Raw genomic sequence first — 20604 nt, forward strand, 5'->3', positions numbered from 1 at the left:
CCCAACACTAAGCCCCAAGTCCACAGCTAAAACCCTGAACCCAACACTAAAAATTCCTCAGCCCATTGTTAAGTTCACAAACCAACAATAAGCCCTTTAGTCCAAAGCTAAAGCCCCAAACTGATGCAAAAAGCCTCTCAGCCTAATTCTAAAGTCCCTCAGCCCAACACTAAGCCACCTAGCTCAACACTAAAAGACTAGCTAAAGCCCCGGCCTAATGCTAAAGCCTTAACAATTCAATGCTTCTTAGCCCAATGATAAAGTTCCAGCTCAACACTAAAAGCCCCTCAGTCCAACACTAAAGCCCCAACTCAACACTAAGAGCCCCACAGTGCTAAAACCCCAACCCAACACTAAGAGCCCCTCAGGCCAACACTAAAAGCCCCAACCCAACACTAAAAGCCCCTCAGCCCAATGCTAAAAGCCCCTTATCCCAACACCAAAGGCCCCTCAACCCAATGGCCATACACTGAAATCCCAGCACAAAACTAAAACTTAGCAATACATCATCAGCTTGACGGAGAAAGTGTGGCTTCACCAGCCTGACATATCCAGACTTTTCTCTGTACCATGAAGTAAAGCCAAAGGAAAACTCAAGTTATAAATGTCCACGGGTGCCCTATTAAAGCCTTTATTAAGTTTTAGTTCAAAGCCCTACATGCACCTCAACAGGATACCACAGGCAGATCCTCTGTGATGTCCATCTGTATCAACATACTAAATGTTACTGTTACTCTGTTTTTCTCAAACCACAGACTTGTTGTTCAGCTGTTTTTTTTGGAAAGCTGATTAATTGCTTCCTTCAAAAAAACAAAAAAAAACAAAACCCATATAAGGTAAAATGGTCATTCATTTGCTACACTGGCACAATGCCACCAACTAAAGCAGCTAAATTACAAACGTCCAAGTCTGTGGTCACATTTCAAACACTGAGGTAAATCCAATTGAAAACAAAAGGAAGTAGTAAAAAGAGCAGTTTGTGGTAACAGCAACACACAGAGACATCACAGAACAGACTGCCACTAGGCTCCAACAGACCTTCACATGTACAGTATTAAAACCTACCAAGTAAATCAGCCAGTCGACAGGGCCTATACTGTGAAGGCTTTGTCAGAGGAGCCACACTTTGCCCGTCTCCACTGCTATTTATAACAAGTTTGGGATATAACATTGAAATGGAATGACCAACAGAGGAAATGTGTACCAGCAATGTCACCAAACAGCCAGAAAAGCAATGAAAAAAAAACACCCTCAAACCTTCGTTTAGCTTTAAACAGCTTTGCTGAGCCTCCAACTCAATATATTTTCCTCTACAGAGGCAAAATAACAGTGAGGGCTAAACATACAAGCCTGATAAACATTTGTAACTTCCTAATGGGGTCTACAGCACATCTCAGGGCATAGCAGGATAAACTTAAGGGCTACATATACACCTTTCCTGCAAATCAGCTCCTGTGACTATGGAGCAGGAGAGCGGCACTGTGGGGGATGAGGGTAAACGGTGAGTAATAACATGCTGCATGAGAAGAGTTTTTTCTGGATCAGTGCAATTAGGAGAAGTACAGAGAAGGTTTGTAGCATGGCCAATCGTTTCAAGAGGCAGGACTTTGTCGCTGCCATCTCACTGGTAGATTGAACACTTGGCATGGGGCAGCTCTGCATGCAGACTGGACACAAAAGGAGGAGACACAGTGAGCCAGGTAAGGCAGGAGACATACACGCAGGTGAGAGTAAAGGGGGAGGAGTTATGCGGCAGTAGAGGACATAATCATACAACACTAGTCATGTGTGAACTGGTCAGAGGAAAGGTTCAAGTGGTGGTCCTTCAGTAGAACAGAGTGAGCATGGTCCTGATTCAGATGGGAAACCTCTGCTTGTGGTCTCACAAGTAAGGGTGGGTGATATGGCAAAACTATAGCACGAACCCTGAAGGCATTTTCAACATGATATATAACACACTGTTTCCCCTGCTTAGACCAGAACGCAAGCTAGAACGGATAAAATGCATCAGAAAAAAACATGAACAAATAAAAAATAAGCAGTGGCACTACTTATTAGTGGAACTACGAGTCGATCTCTAATTGCCCGCAAAGTAAAGAGCTAGGTAAGCAAAAAAAGCTAATAAACTAAATCTAAAGCTGCTTTAGACTTTATTGGTTACATAAAATGAGCAAAACAGACAATTAAATCACCAATTGCAATTGATTATTTAACAAGTGATCGCCTTCGAAAATTATGAAGCTTATTTTATCCACTCATATGGCTACAGTGGTAAGCAAATGGATGCCTAAAATTTGCAGAAATAATTAAGTTTGTCATCTGTAGAGCACGTTAACTTGGTTTCACTCCGAAAATCAGCAAAACATGTCAATTTGAACAGGGCTGTTAAAACTTTTGCAAACAACTGCATAACAAAATGCTTTATAAAATGAAATGGAACTCCAATTTGGGTCAAATTTGAGCAAATAAGTGCAAATAATTGTGATTGAGTGCATACAATGAGAAAAATTAATCATAATGAGTTACTTTAGTCATATGATGTCTCTAAAAAAGACCATTTAAGATGGTCCAAAAATGTAAAAAAAGAAATTAAAGTAGTAAAAAGTAAACTAAGGAAATAAAAGGCATAATGGGCTGACATTAATCGGCTACTTGCTACTATAGTTTTTGAAATGACAGATTTTGTTTACACAATCTCTGTCCACAGTTAGCCTACATCTGTCTTGACGATGACCTTGTAATATATCATGCCAACAATATCATATTGCCCACCCCTAACCATGTAGCTGTAGATATCTGATTGTGTTCCCCATGTTGCTCCATAGACTGTCATTCTCAGAAGATTTCTCAACCCTCTTAACCATGTCAAGCAGATGCCAGTATCTTTCCTGGTGCATGACATTTCACAAAGGTGTCATTGTGATGGGACTGAAGGATTTATTCTGTTTGGGATAACAGCAGCAGTGTGTGGGTCAGGGCCCGTGGAGGGGCTGACAGTGGTTGTTCCCTGCTCGAATATAAGCACAGCTAAGCTCCGGTCATGCGCTTGGAACGTAACAAAAGAGTTCACAGCCAGAGAGACAGCCATGCAAAAATGGGTTCTAGAAAAGTGTATGTGCTTGTGTGTTTGCTTAAAAGGGAAGTGAGAGGGCGAAAAGGTTTTTGAAGTTTCAGGAAAACCATGCATTTCTTTCCAGGACAAAGGTGTGGGAAACCAGAGCTTCTGAACTAGACTGACCCTAGACCTGTCCCTGAAGCTACTTTAAAAGGGAATTCCACAGATATTTTATATTTAAATATCTGCATATTCAATGTAAATAAAATGTAAATAAAGTCATTCAGAGTTTTTTTTATACAAAATGGTTCACTGTAGAGAAACTTTTTCAACTGTGATTTCTTTAGTGGTAGTGATATAGACCAGGGATCGCAATGTCTACTATGGTAAAAGGAAAATGGTAAATACAGCCTTTTTAAAAAAAAAAAAAAAAAAAAAAAAAAAACCATTCACGACATCCAGTAAAACTTGCATGTCTTTTGATAAATTGTAAAATAGTGGTAAATCAGGGGGGCGGGGACGGATGGAAGGACTATTTTGCCTTACAACACCCTACCTCTCAGATATAAATGGATTTCACAAAACTGTTTTAGGCCAAATACTCCAGTCAAATCGAGCGGTACATTTGTAAACATTTTATGGAATAAGTCTGTGAGAGCTTTTAGGGGCTTCAAGTGCCTGGTTTCTATCACCACTGCTGAGAACAATTCTGACTAAGAATGTTTCATTCCGCTTCAAACCACTCTGAATGATCCATTTACATCTTAGCCCTTTAACTATGCAGAAATTTTGAAAAAAAATGGTGGAATTCCCTCAAGTCATGTCAAAATCTGACTCTTGAGAAATAAATGCTGAATAACCTCACTGAAATTACACCACTGGGCAAAGCCCTGTATGACACTGGTACAGCAGTAAAGGTTTGGGTTGTTCTCAATGTGATAACATATAGGGGCTAAAATATCACAGACCTCAATAATATAGAACAATGCCCCAAATCTGAAGCAGATCGCCTACCTTGCTCTTCTTGCTGAACAACCAGAATGGTTTGCTTTTGTTTTTGCCCAGCAGATCCAGCGGACCCTTGGGGGTGCCCAGGCTGCTGTCAGAGGAGGCTCGGTTAATGCCTTGACTGTAGTCCTCAAACTCCAGGTCGCCAGGCCGCTCAAAGCCTGACTTGTGCTGCTCTATGAGAACCAAGGAGTCCTGCAAATCACACAGACATTTTACTCTGCTAGGTGCACGTCTATTAGGAGACTCAAATTATGCCACGATAGGATATACAGAAATACTCAAATGGGGTAATCATTTTTCAGAGTAGTGGAATATGGACAGTTTATTATTTTATTGAAATTTGATCAATTAAGTATTAATATAATTAAATAGAATCTATTTTAAAATTTCAAAATGTATGCAGTCAAACTTCCACCATATGACCAATGCCAATGCTTTACTTATGCTCCAAGTTTCTCATTGTGGGGTTTTTAGGGTGACTTACACAGGCATGGACCTCAGAAGCAAAGTTGTAGCATAACTTTATTTTTGTCTGGTTGCAGTGTTGTGCAAATGTCAGTGACCACTCTTGATTTTCTTATTTTTTACAACTTTCAGTAATGCAGGCATGAAATTATTAATTTTATTCATTCAGTATCAGAAAAGGTGAAAAAACATAATTTTATATTGAAAATGGAAGCCTCAACAACTAATATATAGAATATTGAGCAAATCAAATGCCTTGTTTACTGTATCCACTCTACCTTTATTACAGCTTCCATTATTTTCAGGAGACTTGCTTTCAGTTTTGTAAAGAAATCTGCAGGAATATTTTTCCACAATTCCAAAGTTCAGTCTTAGAAGTTGGTTGTATTTTCTGCTTCTCACGATCCAAATAATCCAAAACACATTCAGTGATGGTGAGGTCTGAATTCTTGGGTGGTCAATTCATTGTTCTGAGAACGCCAGCTGCTTCTTTGCTTGCTTTGCAATTGTTGTTCTTATTTTGTCCATTTCCTTTTCTCAGAAAGGGGCTTCTTGACAACTGAAGCAAGAACAGAGCTTGATTTAGCTTGATTTCCTCCTCTCTCTCTCTCTCTCTCTCTCTCTCTCTCTCTCTCTCAAACATGAAAGCTTTATTCTGTTTATCACGAAGTGCTGTTTATCTGATTGGGACAGTTTTGGTGTCTACCAGGTGGTTATATGGTTGTTACAAGTCCCATTTTCTCTGTATATTTTATTTTGACCCCCCCTTTCTCTTGCTTTAAACAAGTGGATCATCTTATATCCAAGCTCCTCAGAAGTATCTTATAACTTTTACTTAACGGCCATTTTGACTGGAAATGAAATAAATGAAGGGTGGTTTTAGATTAGTAGTGTATAGTATAGTAGTGTATACTTGTTGATGTCACTTGTGGATTACTGCTCATCCTTACTCGCAGCTGTTATTTTATTTATAAACAAGTTATAGCCGCCCTCTTATGCACAGCAAGTGATTGAATTAAATTTTGGAATTGCTACAGTTAATATGATTGCAATACATTACACAATCATTCACTAAAGTATATACTAATAGCTTGTCCAAAATAAAATTATTTGGCTATTAAAAATCCAAAAACACTATTGCTTTTTGTCCACTCTCTGTTACTGTGTGAATAGGTCCTCCGGTCACATTTGAGTATTCTGTGTATTTTTAAAAATAAATCTTAATTGTAACAACACAACAATCAAATGAAACAAAACTACTATAAAACTGAAGATTTTAAGATTGATTAAGTAATTTGCTAAAGAATTTGACTGAGATCAGAGATTTACACCACTGGAACTTCGGCACACTGTAGTGCCTTATTTAAAAGGGAGTAACTCTGGCATCTGGACTTAACCCATGTGTAAACAGGATGGTGGGCTTACATTCTTCTCGTTGACATTGGTGCCAGCCCTGGTGATGCCCTCCAGGCACTTCCCTATGATGGGCATGACGTGCCTCTCTGTGTCAGCATACAGGATGTAGGCCTGTGCCAACTTCCGCATGCGCCTCTCATCCATGTCCTGCAGATTCTGCAGAAAAAGACACAAATTGGCCGTCAGCGCATCATAGAGGCTACACAGAAACCATCAGCTAACAGACACTTGGCCAGGAGGTTATTCAAGGAAATGAGATTGACCGTGACTTTGCTTACATTGAATATAAGAGGCATGTCAGTGAAGTAGAACTGGTTCTGCTCCTTGTTGTATTTCTGCAGCTGGGCAGCGTAGTCATTCTTACACTCCTCCGCTATGTGTGTGCGCATATGCGCCTGCTGTTTGGCCTAAACACACAAAAAGTCTGGTTAGTGCAGAAAGACAAACATGGACATCTTGTAAGGAGCTGAGTAAATACTGAATGAATGTTCTTTATAATCGTATATAATCACAATACAACAAGAGTGTACATAACATTCTTTACACCTCTTATTTTATGTGCAGCAAGGCTGAGCAGTGGAACAATACTGTGGTGCGTGCTAGAAATCAGTCTGGCGCGAACGGGTCAATGAGGCATGTCCTAATCCATTACTATCCTATTAAATCATTTAAAAAAATAAATGATATTCACTTTTTTTTTTTTAAATATCTCCTTTATGCCATTACATTTTCAGTGTATCAAAATAAAATTAATTTTGGCATTTATGCCTCATAAGTACTAAAAATGTCACTTGATGCGAGTCTCCAAGCATAAACGCAAATAGAAAAATGACCTTCATGGTTCAAAGCCAGTCAGTAGCTCTTACAGACATAATTACATTTAAGCTAGTTTAGTTCACCAATTCAGGTGGTGTGACCCCAGGAGAACCACGAAAATTTAATAAACAAATAAATAAAAACATACAACAATAATAGAGTTTAACTGAAAACCTTTATAACAGGGTCCAAGTACAAAGAATATAAATAACAGGGTCCAAGCACAAAGACTAGTTTATATAAGTTTTCAGTAGTTGTAAAAACATTAAACCATGGCAAAAGCGATGAAAGCAGCTCATTAAGTACAAAAATGCACTTCACATCCTTAAAAAAAAGAAATTAACCGATAAATGTAAATTCTAACTCAAAAAAGTGGAGGGAAAAAAAAAAAAAAAAAAAAACAGCAGACCTTTGTGCATGCATGTTTGTGTAGCGTACAGATCTCTATCCATTTCTTTAAATTATATTTTAGATTATATGTCCCAGTGCTCATGGAAGCTGTAATTATTATTAGTAAATGATCAACGTGTGTGTGTGTGATATCCAACAACACTTCCCCACAGCTCAAGTCATCTCCTGAAGGGCAGTCATGCAAACTGCAAAATAGATTAAAGCATGTTTATGGTAGTTGTAATCCATCAGGTAGTTCAAACACTGCCAGACCCTTTGTAAACATTTGATTTGTTGTGTAAAGTACAAAAACACCCAAATGTTTGGCTCTGTAATACCATATGTAAAGTCAGTAACAATTTAAAGTAAATAAATAATAAATAAAAAAAAACACAACTTTCTCTACATTTTTATTGGAATTTATGTTGACAGACTGAGAGAAAAGGTCCAAGCACATAAGGTACATGAATGAAAAAGGATTCTGATCAGGAAAGAAAGTCACACAGTGACCTGGGATGTATAAACTGGGAGAGAATATCGGAAATGAGTGAGTGCAAGTACCTTCTCCACATCAGCTTTTGTAGCATTAATGTCCTGATCTGTCTTCTCTGCATACTGTGTTGCTTTTTCTGCCTCTCTCCACTCTCTCTCAAAGCGTTTTTTACTCTGACAGACACACAAACAAATGCATTCAAAATATTAACCATACACTTCTCAAAGGAAAATCTTGCACTAGGGGCATCTGAACGGGAATGGAATACTGGAATATTTTAAATACTCAACGGTTTGTTCTTTATGTTGGTATTCGTTTCCCTATTTATCCTTATTTAGTATTCAGAACTGTATTTAACCTTCTGCTAATCTTTCAGATCACACCAGAATTCTACAAGACGCTTGTGGATTCCAGACAACTTAAAGTTAGAGGCTTATTTATTTCTGTTTTAAACAAAACATTTTAATATAACAGCAGAAAAGACAGTTGACATTTAAAACACATCAAGGTTATAAAAATGGCAAATAATATTTAAACAAAGAGAATCAGTGAAATACACATTGGTTTGGTTGGCTTCAGTTTTGACTTTTGGACATTAAGCTAAAGAAGCTGAGCTCTTCCTCAAGTAGTCGTGTAACCGCAGTGGAGCTGCAAGACGGACACACAGCCGAGACAGAAGGTTAGCTCCAACACATTATGAATGGCCGCAAATCTATATAAATTTAGTGTAAACAAGGTTTGGTGGGAAGGTGGTAATGAGGTATATTGGTAACCTCAGCACTGAAAAATGAAGATGATATTTCAAAACTATGATGTGAAATTTTTGTTCAACACCTGAACAACAAAATAAACACATTCTACCCATTTATATTTCATAGGGGTCACTGATCAGTTGTGTGGGATCTCACTGACAGCACTAGAAAGATAAACAGTGGGAAAAAAAATCAGAAGCAGGAAAAAACTTCAGAAAAACAGACGTCACCAATTCATGCTCTAAGAGCTACAAACCCCACAGATCACATCCGATTTCGGCTTTTACTCTAACGGCAGTCGCGCTCAGATATCCTAAATAGTTGTCATTTAGCATCAGCTGGAACCAAGTCTATGCTGTGATGTTTGGCTCATTTGGCCTGCTAACTAAGGTATTGTTAGCTTATCCAAATGCTACCGCCCCAAACTCCACTTTGACACTCCAACTCCAAAATCACTTGACATCTGCTCACTCAGACATTCATTTTATCAGATTCACTCGTGTCAGCAGAGCAGAAGTTAATCTGCATCAAGTCTGTACTGTTTGGGTCTGTAGCCTGTTCACTTAGCTAAGCTAATCAGGCTACAGATCTAAACACCACAGGTTTAATTTCACCTTTCTGTCCCAGTTGCTCAACTTCTCTACCTCAGATTTGAATCAACATCATCTAAACTTGCATCAGTGCGTTAGTTAACCAGAACTACACATGGTAAAAAGTGCTTTTATTATGCTAGCTAAGCTGATGCTAACCAGCCCCTCTGTTCTATTTAGCAACACTAATCTTTAGCAGTTGTCAGACCAGGGGTGCTCAATCCTGGTCCTGGAGATCTACCACTCTGCAGAGTTCAGCTCCAAACCTAAATACACACACCTGATCCAGGTAATCAGGGCCTTCAGGGGCATCTGACCTGTGTGTGTTGGATCTGAACTTCTCAGGATGGTAGATCTCCAGGACAAAGACTGAGCACCCCTGTGTTAGATACATTACATTGCCACAAGTATTCACTCACCCATCCAAATCATTGAATTCGGGTATTCCAATCACTTCTATGGCCACAGGTGTATAAAACCAAGCACCTAGGCCTGCAGACTGCTTCTACAGACATTAGTGAAAGAATGGGTCGCTCTCTTCCAGCATGGTACCGTGATAGGATGGCCAGCTGCGCAAGTCCGGTCGTGAAATTTCCTCACTACTAAATATTCCACTGGCAGTGGGATTATAAAGTGGAAGTGATTAGGAATGACAACAACTGAGCCACTAAGCGGTAGGCCACGTAAAAAGGTCACCAACTTTCAGAGTCAATCGCTACAGACCTCCAAACTTCATGGGGCCTTCAGATTAGCTCATGAACAAAATAGGGAGCTTCAAGGAATGGGTTTCCATGGCCGAGCAGCTGCATCCAAGCCTTACATCGTCAAGCGCAATGTAAAGCACCAAATGCAGTGGTGTAAAGCGCCGCCACTGGACTCTACAGAAGTGGAGACGAGTTCTATGGAGTGACAAATCATGCTTCTCCATCTGGCAATCTGATGGGCGAGTCTGGGTTTGGTGGTTGCCAGGAGAACAGTACTTGTCTGACTGCATTGTACCAAGTGTAAAGTTTGGTGGAGGGGGGATTATGGTGTGGGGTTGTTTGTCAGGAGTTGGGCTCAGCCACTTAGTTCCAGTGAAAGGAACTCTTAATGCTTCAGCAGACCAATTGATTTTGGACAGTTTCATGCTCCCAACTTTGTGGCAACAGTTTGGGGACGGCCCCTTCCAGTTCCAGCATGACTGCGCACCAGTGAACAAAGCAAGGTCCATAAACACATGGAGGAGTGAGTTTGGTGTGGAAGAACTTGACTGGCCTGCACAGAGTCCTGACGTCAACCCGATAGAACACCTTTGGGATGAATTAGAGTGGAGACTGCAATCCAGGCCTTCATGTCCAACATCAGTGTCTGACCTCACAAATGCGGTTCTGAAAGAACGGTCATTCCCATAAACACGCTCCTAAACCTTGTGGAAAGCCTTCCCAGAAGATTTGAAGCTGTTATAGCTGCAATGGGTGGGGCGACAACATATTAAACCCTAAGGATTAAGAATGGGATGTCACCCAAGTTCATATGCGTGTGAAGGCAGAAGAGCGAATACTTTTGGCAACATAACGTAGACGGTTTGGATATCACCACTCTCTTCATAAAACCCTAAAATATACGTCATCAATGCTGAACAAGATTCATCATCTTTGGGACATCCAATGTAAAAATTGCATATATAACTTGTTACAATGGAAAAAATTTAAATGGATTCATTGGTTAATTGAACTGTAAATATTTCTGTGTTGGAGGATAGTGCAAGTACTCGTTTGAAAATACCACAAGCAGTGGAAGCCTCTAAAATGCTGTTCATGTGAGCTCTTATGTCCATTGATACACATTTTGACAAACAGCTAAAAGAGCACAAACAATGACGACCCCCCCCCCCCCCCCCCCACAACCACCACCACCACCACCCCTGCCTTTTTACACATTCGATTCACTCCGAGCAGACAATGTCACAGTGAGCAGAGGCAATACAAAAAAAAGCATGTAGACAAAGAGAGCTCACTCTGCACAGTCAGTCATCACATCCCAATCACAGAAAAACAAGCTCATCAGTCCCAGACTGGGCCCTGTCTGCCTGTCTCAATGAGGGGCTTCACACATAGATCCAGTACAACAGGGCATTGTAAACCATCATCACAGATTGCACACTTACATTGTCAAGCTGCTTGTAGGTGCTCTCCAGAGACTGCTGGGCCTTTTTGCCATCTGATAGATGCTAAAAATCCAAAAGAGACAGAAAAACAGCCAAAAAAATGAAAGACAGAGATAAACAAACTATTACAGTTTGGCCACAACAGCACACCCCCCACCACCATCCCCAAAGTCCCAAGCGACGTCTACAATGCACTGTCTAGTATCCTCTGGTATGTGACAATGGAATAACAAACACGACAGAGTCCAAAACATTTTTCTAAACATCTAAAGTGACAAGCACAATGCGATCCCCCTACATGCTGCTCGACATGTAGATGTCCTTCCAACCACAACAGTGCCTCTCCTCCTCCACATTCCCTCCCTCCCTCCAGCTCCCCGTCTCCTCTCCACCCATCCATCCCACTGCTGACTTTATTTTAAGCATGGCCCAGTTTCTGCTCTCTCTGCCTCGTTCACTCACTCACTCACTCACCGTCTTGCGCTCCAGTTTGAGCTCCTGCAGGTACTTTGTGAGCTCGATGCAGATGTTCATCATCATGTTCTCAGCAATCAGCTCTCTCTGACCAGCATAGTCATTCATCTCGTTCAGAATGTCCAGGAAGGACTGGTGGTTTGAAAACCTTGCATATGTGCACAGGGAGAGAAAGAAAGTAAGAGACAGATAAAGAAAAAGAATGGAAAAAAAAGCAAAAGAGAGTGTCACAGAGGGAAAGACACAGATGTAGATATGAGTGTTGGTACTGATTTCACTCCAGATAAAGGTGAATGGTGAGACAGGTCTCAATAGGACCTCATTTCCATCTGTAGCTTCCTTCCTCTTTCCCACCTATTAAAGCCATTTGCATGGCTGTGCAGCTGTTTCTGCCACACTGTCAGTCTGATCTCATTTAGCCCTCACAGGTGCCCCTGACTCACTCAGGGCAAAAACCAAACAGCTCTGCTCAGACCAGAGTTATTCCAGTCAAGATTTCAGGACACTCTTCTGACGATCACTTTAGTTTTCTTGTTTTATTTGACTGTGTATGCTATAAAATTCACCAATTTACCTGCATTCCTGCTCCTCCTTGCTGCCTCGTTTGGGACTGTACTTCTTGGTTAGATTCCTGTAGAGATATGAATGGAAACAAAAACATCATCAGCAAAGACAATGTCACTGGGCCCTTACACTCCATCCGTTTGCCTGTCCATTCATTCACAGATGACCTACTCTAAATAAAGTGGTGTTCTGGACCACTTTAAGAGAATGATAGCACAACTACAACGCACCATATGGAAAGCAAACATCCACAAGCGATAAGACTGAAAACTATTTTGTCCCTGGTGGGCAGCAACATCTTTTGAGGGCTACTGAGGCACACAGAGGCAAAGTTAGCCCTGGTGATAGCACAAATCAAACTGTAGAACTTTAGCATGAAGAAACATAAGCTACACTTATGTATTATTTTACTGTATTGCACTGTATTGTATTGTATGGCACGGAGTTCTGTGTTCAACTCTGTTCCTTTTCTCTGGGTGTCTACAGTGACTCTGTGTTTCTAGCAGTATCTGAACTCAGGACTGTCTTTTTCTCTAACCTATTGGTAACTAGCAAATATACTTTCTCTAGATAGACAAAGCACTTCTTGTAAGTCGCTCTGGATAAGAGCGACTGCTAAATGCTGTAAATGTAAAGAAACACCGTGGCCCATTTTTACATATTCCAGTCATTTCATCGTTTTTTTTTTTTGTTTTGTTTTGTTTTTTGGTCACACAGTCAAAACCAATGTTCATGTGATTAAGTGGAATATGTTTACAACAGTTTTGGGACATTTGCTTCATATTTCATGCTGATGCCTGGCTTCACCTAAAAACACTGCATTTAACAGTCCATACGTGGATCACTTTGCTCTTGGTGCATTACTATAGAACTCTTGTGTGCACCCATAGGTCCAATCCCATTTCCTATTTTTACCCCTACCCCTTGTTTTCAAGTGTCTCCATGCCCACTGGAACGGAGTTACTTGGGGCAGTGGTTGAAACCTTTCCCTAAGAAATGAGACCCCTCAAATAGAAAAAAAAAAAAAAAAACATACTTCATTAACAGACTATTAGCACTGCTCTGTAGGCGACCCTGACAGTCTGAAGTGATAGAGGAGGGTAACATTCTAGCATTCTTTGCTGAAGTCAGTAATTCACCAGAAGTTTCTTTTTTCTGTTTTTCCTAATAACACTCTGTTTGGAGTGAGCATCTAAAAGAAAATCCATTTGGAGGGCCATGTAGCCCCAACACCTCGCCCTGCAATTCTATCTCAACAAAAATCAGGACACCCTGCCCCCTAGACATGAACGCCCAAAATAGAGGAGTAAGGGCTAAGCGTTAGGGGTGAAGTGGCATCGGGCCAAAGTGTGTGTATATATACACACCAAGTATTCTACAATGGCTTCAAAGGTGTCTCAGTCAATCAGATGTTAGAACCAGGACTGTGTTTCATAACTGATCTTCTGAAGGGGTGAATCTTTGATTTTAGGCTTGCAGGTTACAGATTAATTGCAGATGAATGACAGCTGGTTATCAGTCAAAAGAATCAAAACAAAAGAAAGCCTGCCTGTAATATGTCATTAGGCCTAGAATAAAGCACAGTATACTCTATAAATCTACCTTAAGTTGCTGACATTATGGTATATTCTTATGAGCATGGTTTCAAAGTCTATATAAATTATGACTTACAAATTATGATGGATAGTGTCACAGGCAATACAAAAAAATCTGAGCTTGTGAATGTGTTGCTAATTCATACAAGCTCATTTACAGTGCAATTCCCTGAAAATCAATTTTCTTATCTTTCATTTCATTGGCTGGTTCTCTGTCCATAGCACGCCAGATGCGCAGAGCATTGAATGTCTGCTAAACAATATTATTACCCACAGCCAACAAGCAAAGAAAAAGTAACCAACTTGCAAGCCCAAGCAGGACAGGCTGCCTCTGTTATCCTTAAACTCTAATTAGAATTTGGCCTCAAATGACACAGAGGATGGTTTATAGCCATATTTGCATGCATACAATAGTTGATGTGTATTTTCATAGCAAAGCTGCTGAACCTGTTTTGTATACTATGATGCTGACCTTACCAGGATGAACACAAAACGGTCGAATGAAAAGGTCAAATGAAGTAAAACTTAAACCATTCTATGAAATTAAATCAAATCAAATAAAAGTTTGATTCATCACAATGCTGTAGGAGTTGTATCCAATGAAACTGCACTAATTTGACTTTTCAGACCAATTTAACGCAAGGTTCAGTTTGCTTGTGTATAATTGCTCATTTCTCACTGTATCAGTACATATACATATTGCTAATATCAATTATTTATTTCAAGGATTGACAATAGTGCAACTGCTTTCTAGTGTGCAGGGTAACGTTGGCGATGGTAAATCTAGATGGTTTTAAGAGAAGGGGGGGTTGGGAAGAGAGAGATGAAGAGAGAGCAACCAAAGGGAGGTAGAGTTTATATAACTGCATAACTAAGTGTGTAACAATACAAAGACTACACATACTCAATATTATGATTTTTGAAAACTGTATCAAATATAAACTCACATATTCCATATCTAGCCTTTTTGTACAAAGGCCTCAACACAATCAAGGGCACAAATTTGACAACCATCAGTCTAAACGATCAAATCAGTCATATTTTACTAAAACTAAAATCTAAACCTGAAATACAAAATTCTTTGCTGATATGGATGACCAATTTTATATTGGTCAGGCCCTACACTCCAATGCTTAATCCATCAAGTGTGTATTCAGTATATGATCATATTTGATCACACCACACAACGTTTGTCTGAGCATATCGCCACATGCGAAAAACAGAATAAAAAGCACTGCATTTCAATAGGATATTTTAATATGGCAAGACTAGGGCACTCTGTCTGATCAAACCTTATCAAATTAATATATATATATATATATATATATATATATATATATATATATATATATATATATATATATATATATATATATATATATATATATATATATATATATAAACACTGTGATCATGTATTGTGACAGCTTTTTTTTGCCATATTGCCCACTCGTTTACTCTGGCTTACTCCCTAATTCACGTATTAACGCTCACATTTCAATTACAAGTATAAAAGAGAATCTAAGATATGCTGATAAGAAAACATCAGCACTGTGTATATATTACAGCTGCTCAATGAAGCAAAAATACAGTACAGTATAATATACATTAAAGTATAGTGACACTGCCCACATACACAATTCCACTTCAGTGCACGTTTTAACGGAACAATACATGTTAATCATGCTTTTTCTGCACCTCCTAACCTCAGCAAATCACACATTGAAGATCTTTTTTTAGCATAAGTGGTGCTGAGGCAGTAAAAGAAGGTTCCCTTCACTCTTCTTTTACTCTAATCAACCACATCCTCCCAGTCATATGCTGGTCTGCTCCCACTTCCTCTCTCCTCTCTGTGAGCAGTCAGAGCACAGGAAAAGCCACGTGAGGCAGCAGAGAGATAGAGGCAAAACCGGGACAGACAGCAGAGAAAGTGAGAAAGAAAGAAAGCAGAAGAGTGATCAGGCAAGCGAGGAAATGCCAGAGAAAATGAGTGACTGAGACCGAGAGAGAAGAGCAGAGGAAGAGGCAGAAAAAACTGTTTGTTCCCCACTGCGGCCTGAAGACCAGACAGACAGCGATGCTGCACTACAGCTGTCACCATTAAACTCAACTGCTTTCTCTTTCAGTAAAAATGGGCCCGATTTACACTCTTTTACATGTATGCTTTGTCTCAACTTCTTAAAGGGAAATGACACCAAATTTTGATGAAATTTCCCATTTTTGCATGTTTCTGTATTATTTACTTGTTCTTGTTGTAAAGTTGTGCGTTTTATTAAAGTCATTAAAACGTCAGACGTCTGGTTCCTATCATGACCACTGTGAACAATTCTGTTTCTCCTGAATTTAGCGTTTCACACCAAACCACAGTGACTCTGTTTACATCTTAAAAGATCAAATTCTACAAAAACGTTGAAAAATTGATGGAATTCCTCTTTCCTTTTCCTTTTGTAAGTCTTTTCAAAAGCTGCCTCAGTGTATCTCTGAAAGCTCAGAAAGGCTCTGTATGGTTTGTTATTATTCAGTTTTATTGTTTGGCCTTTTTTAAGTTCTGATCACTCAATCTAAGAAGATGATTAAAATGATCAGCAGATTACCAGTTTATTACATAATCCATAATGACAGCAATACTCTGCGCTCACACTCCATTTTTCTCAAGGACATTTATACTCTAAGTTTGTTTACTGTTTGCTTATTACACTACTTATTGAACTTAAATGTTCCTCCTCAAGGTTTACTTTTGTATTTATTTCACTAGAAAAAGTTCTGATAAAGCCTACTGTTTAGATGCTTGCAGTTTTTCTGGGTTTTTGTATGCATTTGGCCTTTACTGTTCGCTCATTTTTAAGTGGCTGCTATGGACATCACGGTCTTCCAATTCATTACTGTACATATACAGTACTGTGCATTTGTCACCTTTCATTTATTAACTGTCCAGTAAAAACAGAACAAACTATTCATTTTCAGAAAAAAAGATCAGAAAAATCTGTCATAATGAAAAAACAGTACTTTCCAAAAGTTGGGTTAAAAAAATTGACTCCTAACTACATGCCCATCAGACAAACAACTGTCCCCATGAGACAGCACTTCATCTTTGAGAGAAAGGGAAAAAACATATATATCAAGCTTGACTTTAGATTCAGATACTGACAAAATCCAGTTTCTGTCCATCCTTCCACTGTGTTGACAACTCAGTGTTGCGTCTGAAAGGGTGTGTAGCTGATAAGGCCATACTGAGAAAATGAAGTCAAACAAAGAAGCTGTCGGTTTTCTCAGAACAACACAAAGACCACCCCAGAGTCCAGATCTCAGCATCACTAAATGTGTTGGTGATCATGAGAACCAAAAAAATTTAACCAGCTTCAAAGACTGAACCTTAAATGAAAGTCCCCTAAAAAGAACGGAAGCTGTAAGAAATGTAAAGCCTGGAAACTGAACACTGAAAATTCTCAATTCAGCCTCTGAAGCATCTGTGTCTCAATTTTCCTATAAACATGTTTGAGTTTTTCCCCCAGACACTGAAAAATTGCTGACATAATAGCAGTATTCCGACTTGAAATTAAATAATCACTTTTGCACAGTTATAAATGTTTAAACAAAAAAAGAGGTGACAAGAAGAGAGAAGCAGAGAGGGAGGCAGAAAGCAAAAGCAACATCTGCTCACAGTTGAGAATAAGTGTAGTGTCTCCGGTTGCACTGGGCTGAGGCCAACCCCATTTCTCAGCAGCGCAGACAAGTTCAGCTTTGCCCCAAACCAGTCACAAGACTGAACATCAATTTCACAATCTGCTACCAGACACTCACAGTGCTGCAGGCCTCCATGTGCACGGACACATCCACACAGTGTCCATACTGACTGGTTAGCCAAGAATGCCAAACTGCTCACCTTAGTTGCTTGGCGTAGTTTTGCTCAATCTCTGTGCGTTCCTTAACAAATTTAATATATTTCTCGACCAGATCCAACCCAGACAGTGTGTGCTTTTCAATGACGTCGTATTGATCCTGCAAGAAGAACAAGACAGTTTTAGTACAAATGCAAGCTGTAGTGGGAACACTCAATGTCACAGGCACTACACATCAAAATGGAAATGCTGGCCACCAACTGTAGGAAATATGACAATGTTAACAGTACTGTGACAAATTATGTAACAATACAACAAGTAAGAGGTGGGGAAATCTGGGCCTGGAGGGATTCCTGCACAATTTGGTGATGGTGCTCAAACAGATCTGACTCAAATCAGCAGTTAATCATCAGATTTAAGTGGTTTGCTAGAGCAGGTAAAGCTCCAGCCCTCACTTACCCTCCCCTGAAGTAAAACATGGGCAGAGCATGTACACTATATTGCCAAAAGTATTTCGTTTGTCTTCCTTCACACGCATATGAACTTGGGTGGCATCCCATTCTTCATCCTTTAATATGATGTAGGCCCACCCTTTGCAGCTATTACAGCTTCAACTCTTCTGGGAAGGCTTTCCACAAGGGTTAGGAGTGTGTTTATGGGAATGTTTGACCATTCTTCCAGAAGTGCATTTGTGAGGTCAGACACTGACGTTGGACGAGAAGGCCTGGATCACAGACTCTGCTCCAATTCATCCCAAAGGTGTTCTATCATGTTGAGGTCAGGACTCTGTGCAGGCCAGTCAAGTTCTTCCACACCAAACTCACTCATCCATGTCTTTATGGACCTGCTTTGTGCACTGGTGCACAGTCATGCTGGAACTGGAAGGGGCTATCCCCAAACTGTTCCCACAAAGTTGGGAGCACAAAACTCCAAAATCAATTGGTCTGCTGAAGCATTAAGAGTTCCTTTCACTGGAACTAAGGGGCTGAGCCCACTTCCTGAAAAACAACCCCACACCATAATCCCCCCTTCACCAAACTTTACATTTGGCACAATGCAGTCAAACAAGTACTGTTCTCCTGGCAACCGCCAAACCCAGACTCATCCATCGGATTGTCAGACGGTGATTCGTCACTCCAGAGAACATGTCTCCACTGCTCTAGAGTCCAGTGACGGCGCTTTACACCACTGCATTGTGCTTAGTGATGTAAATCTTGGAAGTTCTTGACGCTGTTCTTTAGCTAATCTGAAGGCCACGTGAAGTTTGGAGGTCTGTAGCGATCAACTCTGCACAAAGTTGGTGACCTCTATACACTATGCGCCTCAGCATCCGCGTGGCCGACCACTTCATGGCTGAGTTGCTGTCGTTCCCAATCACTTCCACCTTGTTATAAAACCATTGACAGTTGACTGTGGAATATTTAGTAGGGAGGAAATTTCACGACTGGACTTGTTGCACACGTGGCATCCTATCACGGTACGATGCTGGAACTCACTGAGTGCGACCCATTCTTTCACTAATGTTTGTAGAAGCAGTCTGCAGGCCTAGGGGCTTGGTTTTATACACCGGAATTCAACGATTTGCATGAGTGAGTGAATTTTGGAAATATAGTGTACTTTGATGGTGCACTCAGGTATATAGACAGATCATTTCCACTCACAAAAAAGGTTAGTTTGGTTATTATAAGTGTCCTGCAAGTATAAATTAACAGTTATATGATAGTAAGCTACTAAATGTAACTTGCTAAATTACACTGGCAAGCTTTTGCATCCTTTAAGTTAGGAAAAAGTAGCCAGTTGAGGATAGGATTATGTCAGCAAAGCAATGAATTTTATTTCTCTCATTTTCTGCACACTTTGTGGTCACTGAGCTTGTTTAAAGAAATACAGAGGAAAGTGTATTTTGGGGATTCCTTAAAAAATTAAGGAATGTTAGAAGTGACCAAAAGGATAAACAGACCTGTAGATGACTAAAAACCCTGAGAAAGCTCTAAACCTCAAAAAGGAAGTAACATATAAACTGAAGTATTACTTGTCATTGAATAACATTTTTGCTGGTCTTAAAAACATAGTGAATATACCAAGTATCACCTGGTGCCTAGCATATAGTATTTCAACATGCACTAAGGTATTACTGACCAAATAAACTGCAATTATTCATATGACAAGCGAGTTCAAACTTTTGAAAGGTAGTGTACAACTTCATCATGACTGTATCATTACTCCAGTAACTGCATAAACTGCGTAGTAACAAGCAGCTGATTGGCTGATAATTTATTATTTTTTTTCTATTCTTAATTTTCCTTTGTTTGGTCGCATTTAATAAATAAAATAAATAAATAAATAAATAAATACACTACAGTACAGATTGTATCATGATACAGCCTTCTGCCCGATGACAGCTGGGGTTGGTCTCAGCAACCCCCACTACCCAGAAGGAGAAGCGGCTTAGAAGGTGTGTGTGTGTGTGTGTATCATGATACATAGCGTCTTTTGATACACTGTGTTGGGACACGGGTACTCAGGTAACCATACAATTTGCCTGTATTCAAATACTAGAACTCCCATTTTGGTATCTGCCAAGTTTCATTACAGAACATGGAGAAAACATACATTTAAAGAAACGCACTGGTTTTATTGGTTTTTGGCGAGTAAAAGTTATGTTAAACATTATGTTATACTCCGATACTCCGAAGGACAGAACTCATCCAGCACGAAATCTACCAATGTCCCTTGGCTGTTTTTAAATAACATGCTATTTTGTATTCCCCTGTGTGCTATACTGTGTGCAACATCAGTGTTGTCACCCACAAAGGTAAGCCTACATGCCTACACTACTTTTTTAGTGTTGTTTTGCAGCCCATGTGGTTAACTGGACATCTGTTCAAGAACCCTTATGGATAGTGGAATCTCAAAATTAGTCAGAATGCACACCCCTAGTACGGTGATATTTCTGCCCTATATTGTCATCCTTACTGGATGCTCTTGTGAGGAG

General features: G+C 39.8%; 1 protein-coding gene across 4 annotated transcripts in view; it reads right to left on the reverse strand.

Annotated features, from left to right (window-relative positions):
* trip10a (thyroid hormone receptor interactor 10a) overlaps positions 1–20604 on the reverse strand; it is a 44316-nt gene that overhangs the window by 16719 nt on the left and 6993 nt on the right. For all 4 annotated transcript variants that reach the window (XM_017701534.2, XM_017701535.2, XM_017701536.2 and 1 more), the window contains exons 2-9: positions 17654–17769; positions 12186–12242; positions 11612–11759; positions 11138–11200; positions 7715–7819; positions 6226–6354; positions 5957–6103; positions 4070–4258 (exon numbers count right to left, since the gene is read on the reverse strand). In XM_017701534.2, coding sequence (XP_017557023.1) covers positions 4070–4258; positions 5957–6103; positions 6226–6354; positions 7715–7819; positions 11138–11200; positions 11612–11759; positions 12186–12242; positions 17654–17769 — 954 coding nt within the window. The remainder of the gene's footprint in view (positions 1–4069; positions 4259–5956; positions 6104–6225; positions 6355–7714; positions 7820–11137; positions 11201–11611; positions 11760–12185; positions 12243–17653; positions 17770–20604) is intronic.

Source organism: Pygocentrus nattereri, chromosome 1 (genome assembly GCF_015220715.1).
Source record: "Pygocentrus nattereri isolate fPygNat1 chromosome 1, fPygNat1.pri, whole genome shotgun sequence".
Taxonomy (NCBI): Eukaryota; Metazoa; Chordata; class Actinopteri; order Characiformes; family Serrasalmidae; genus Pygocentrus; species Pygocentrus nattereri.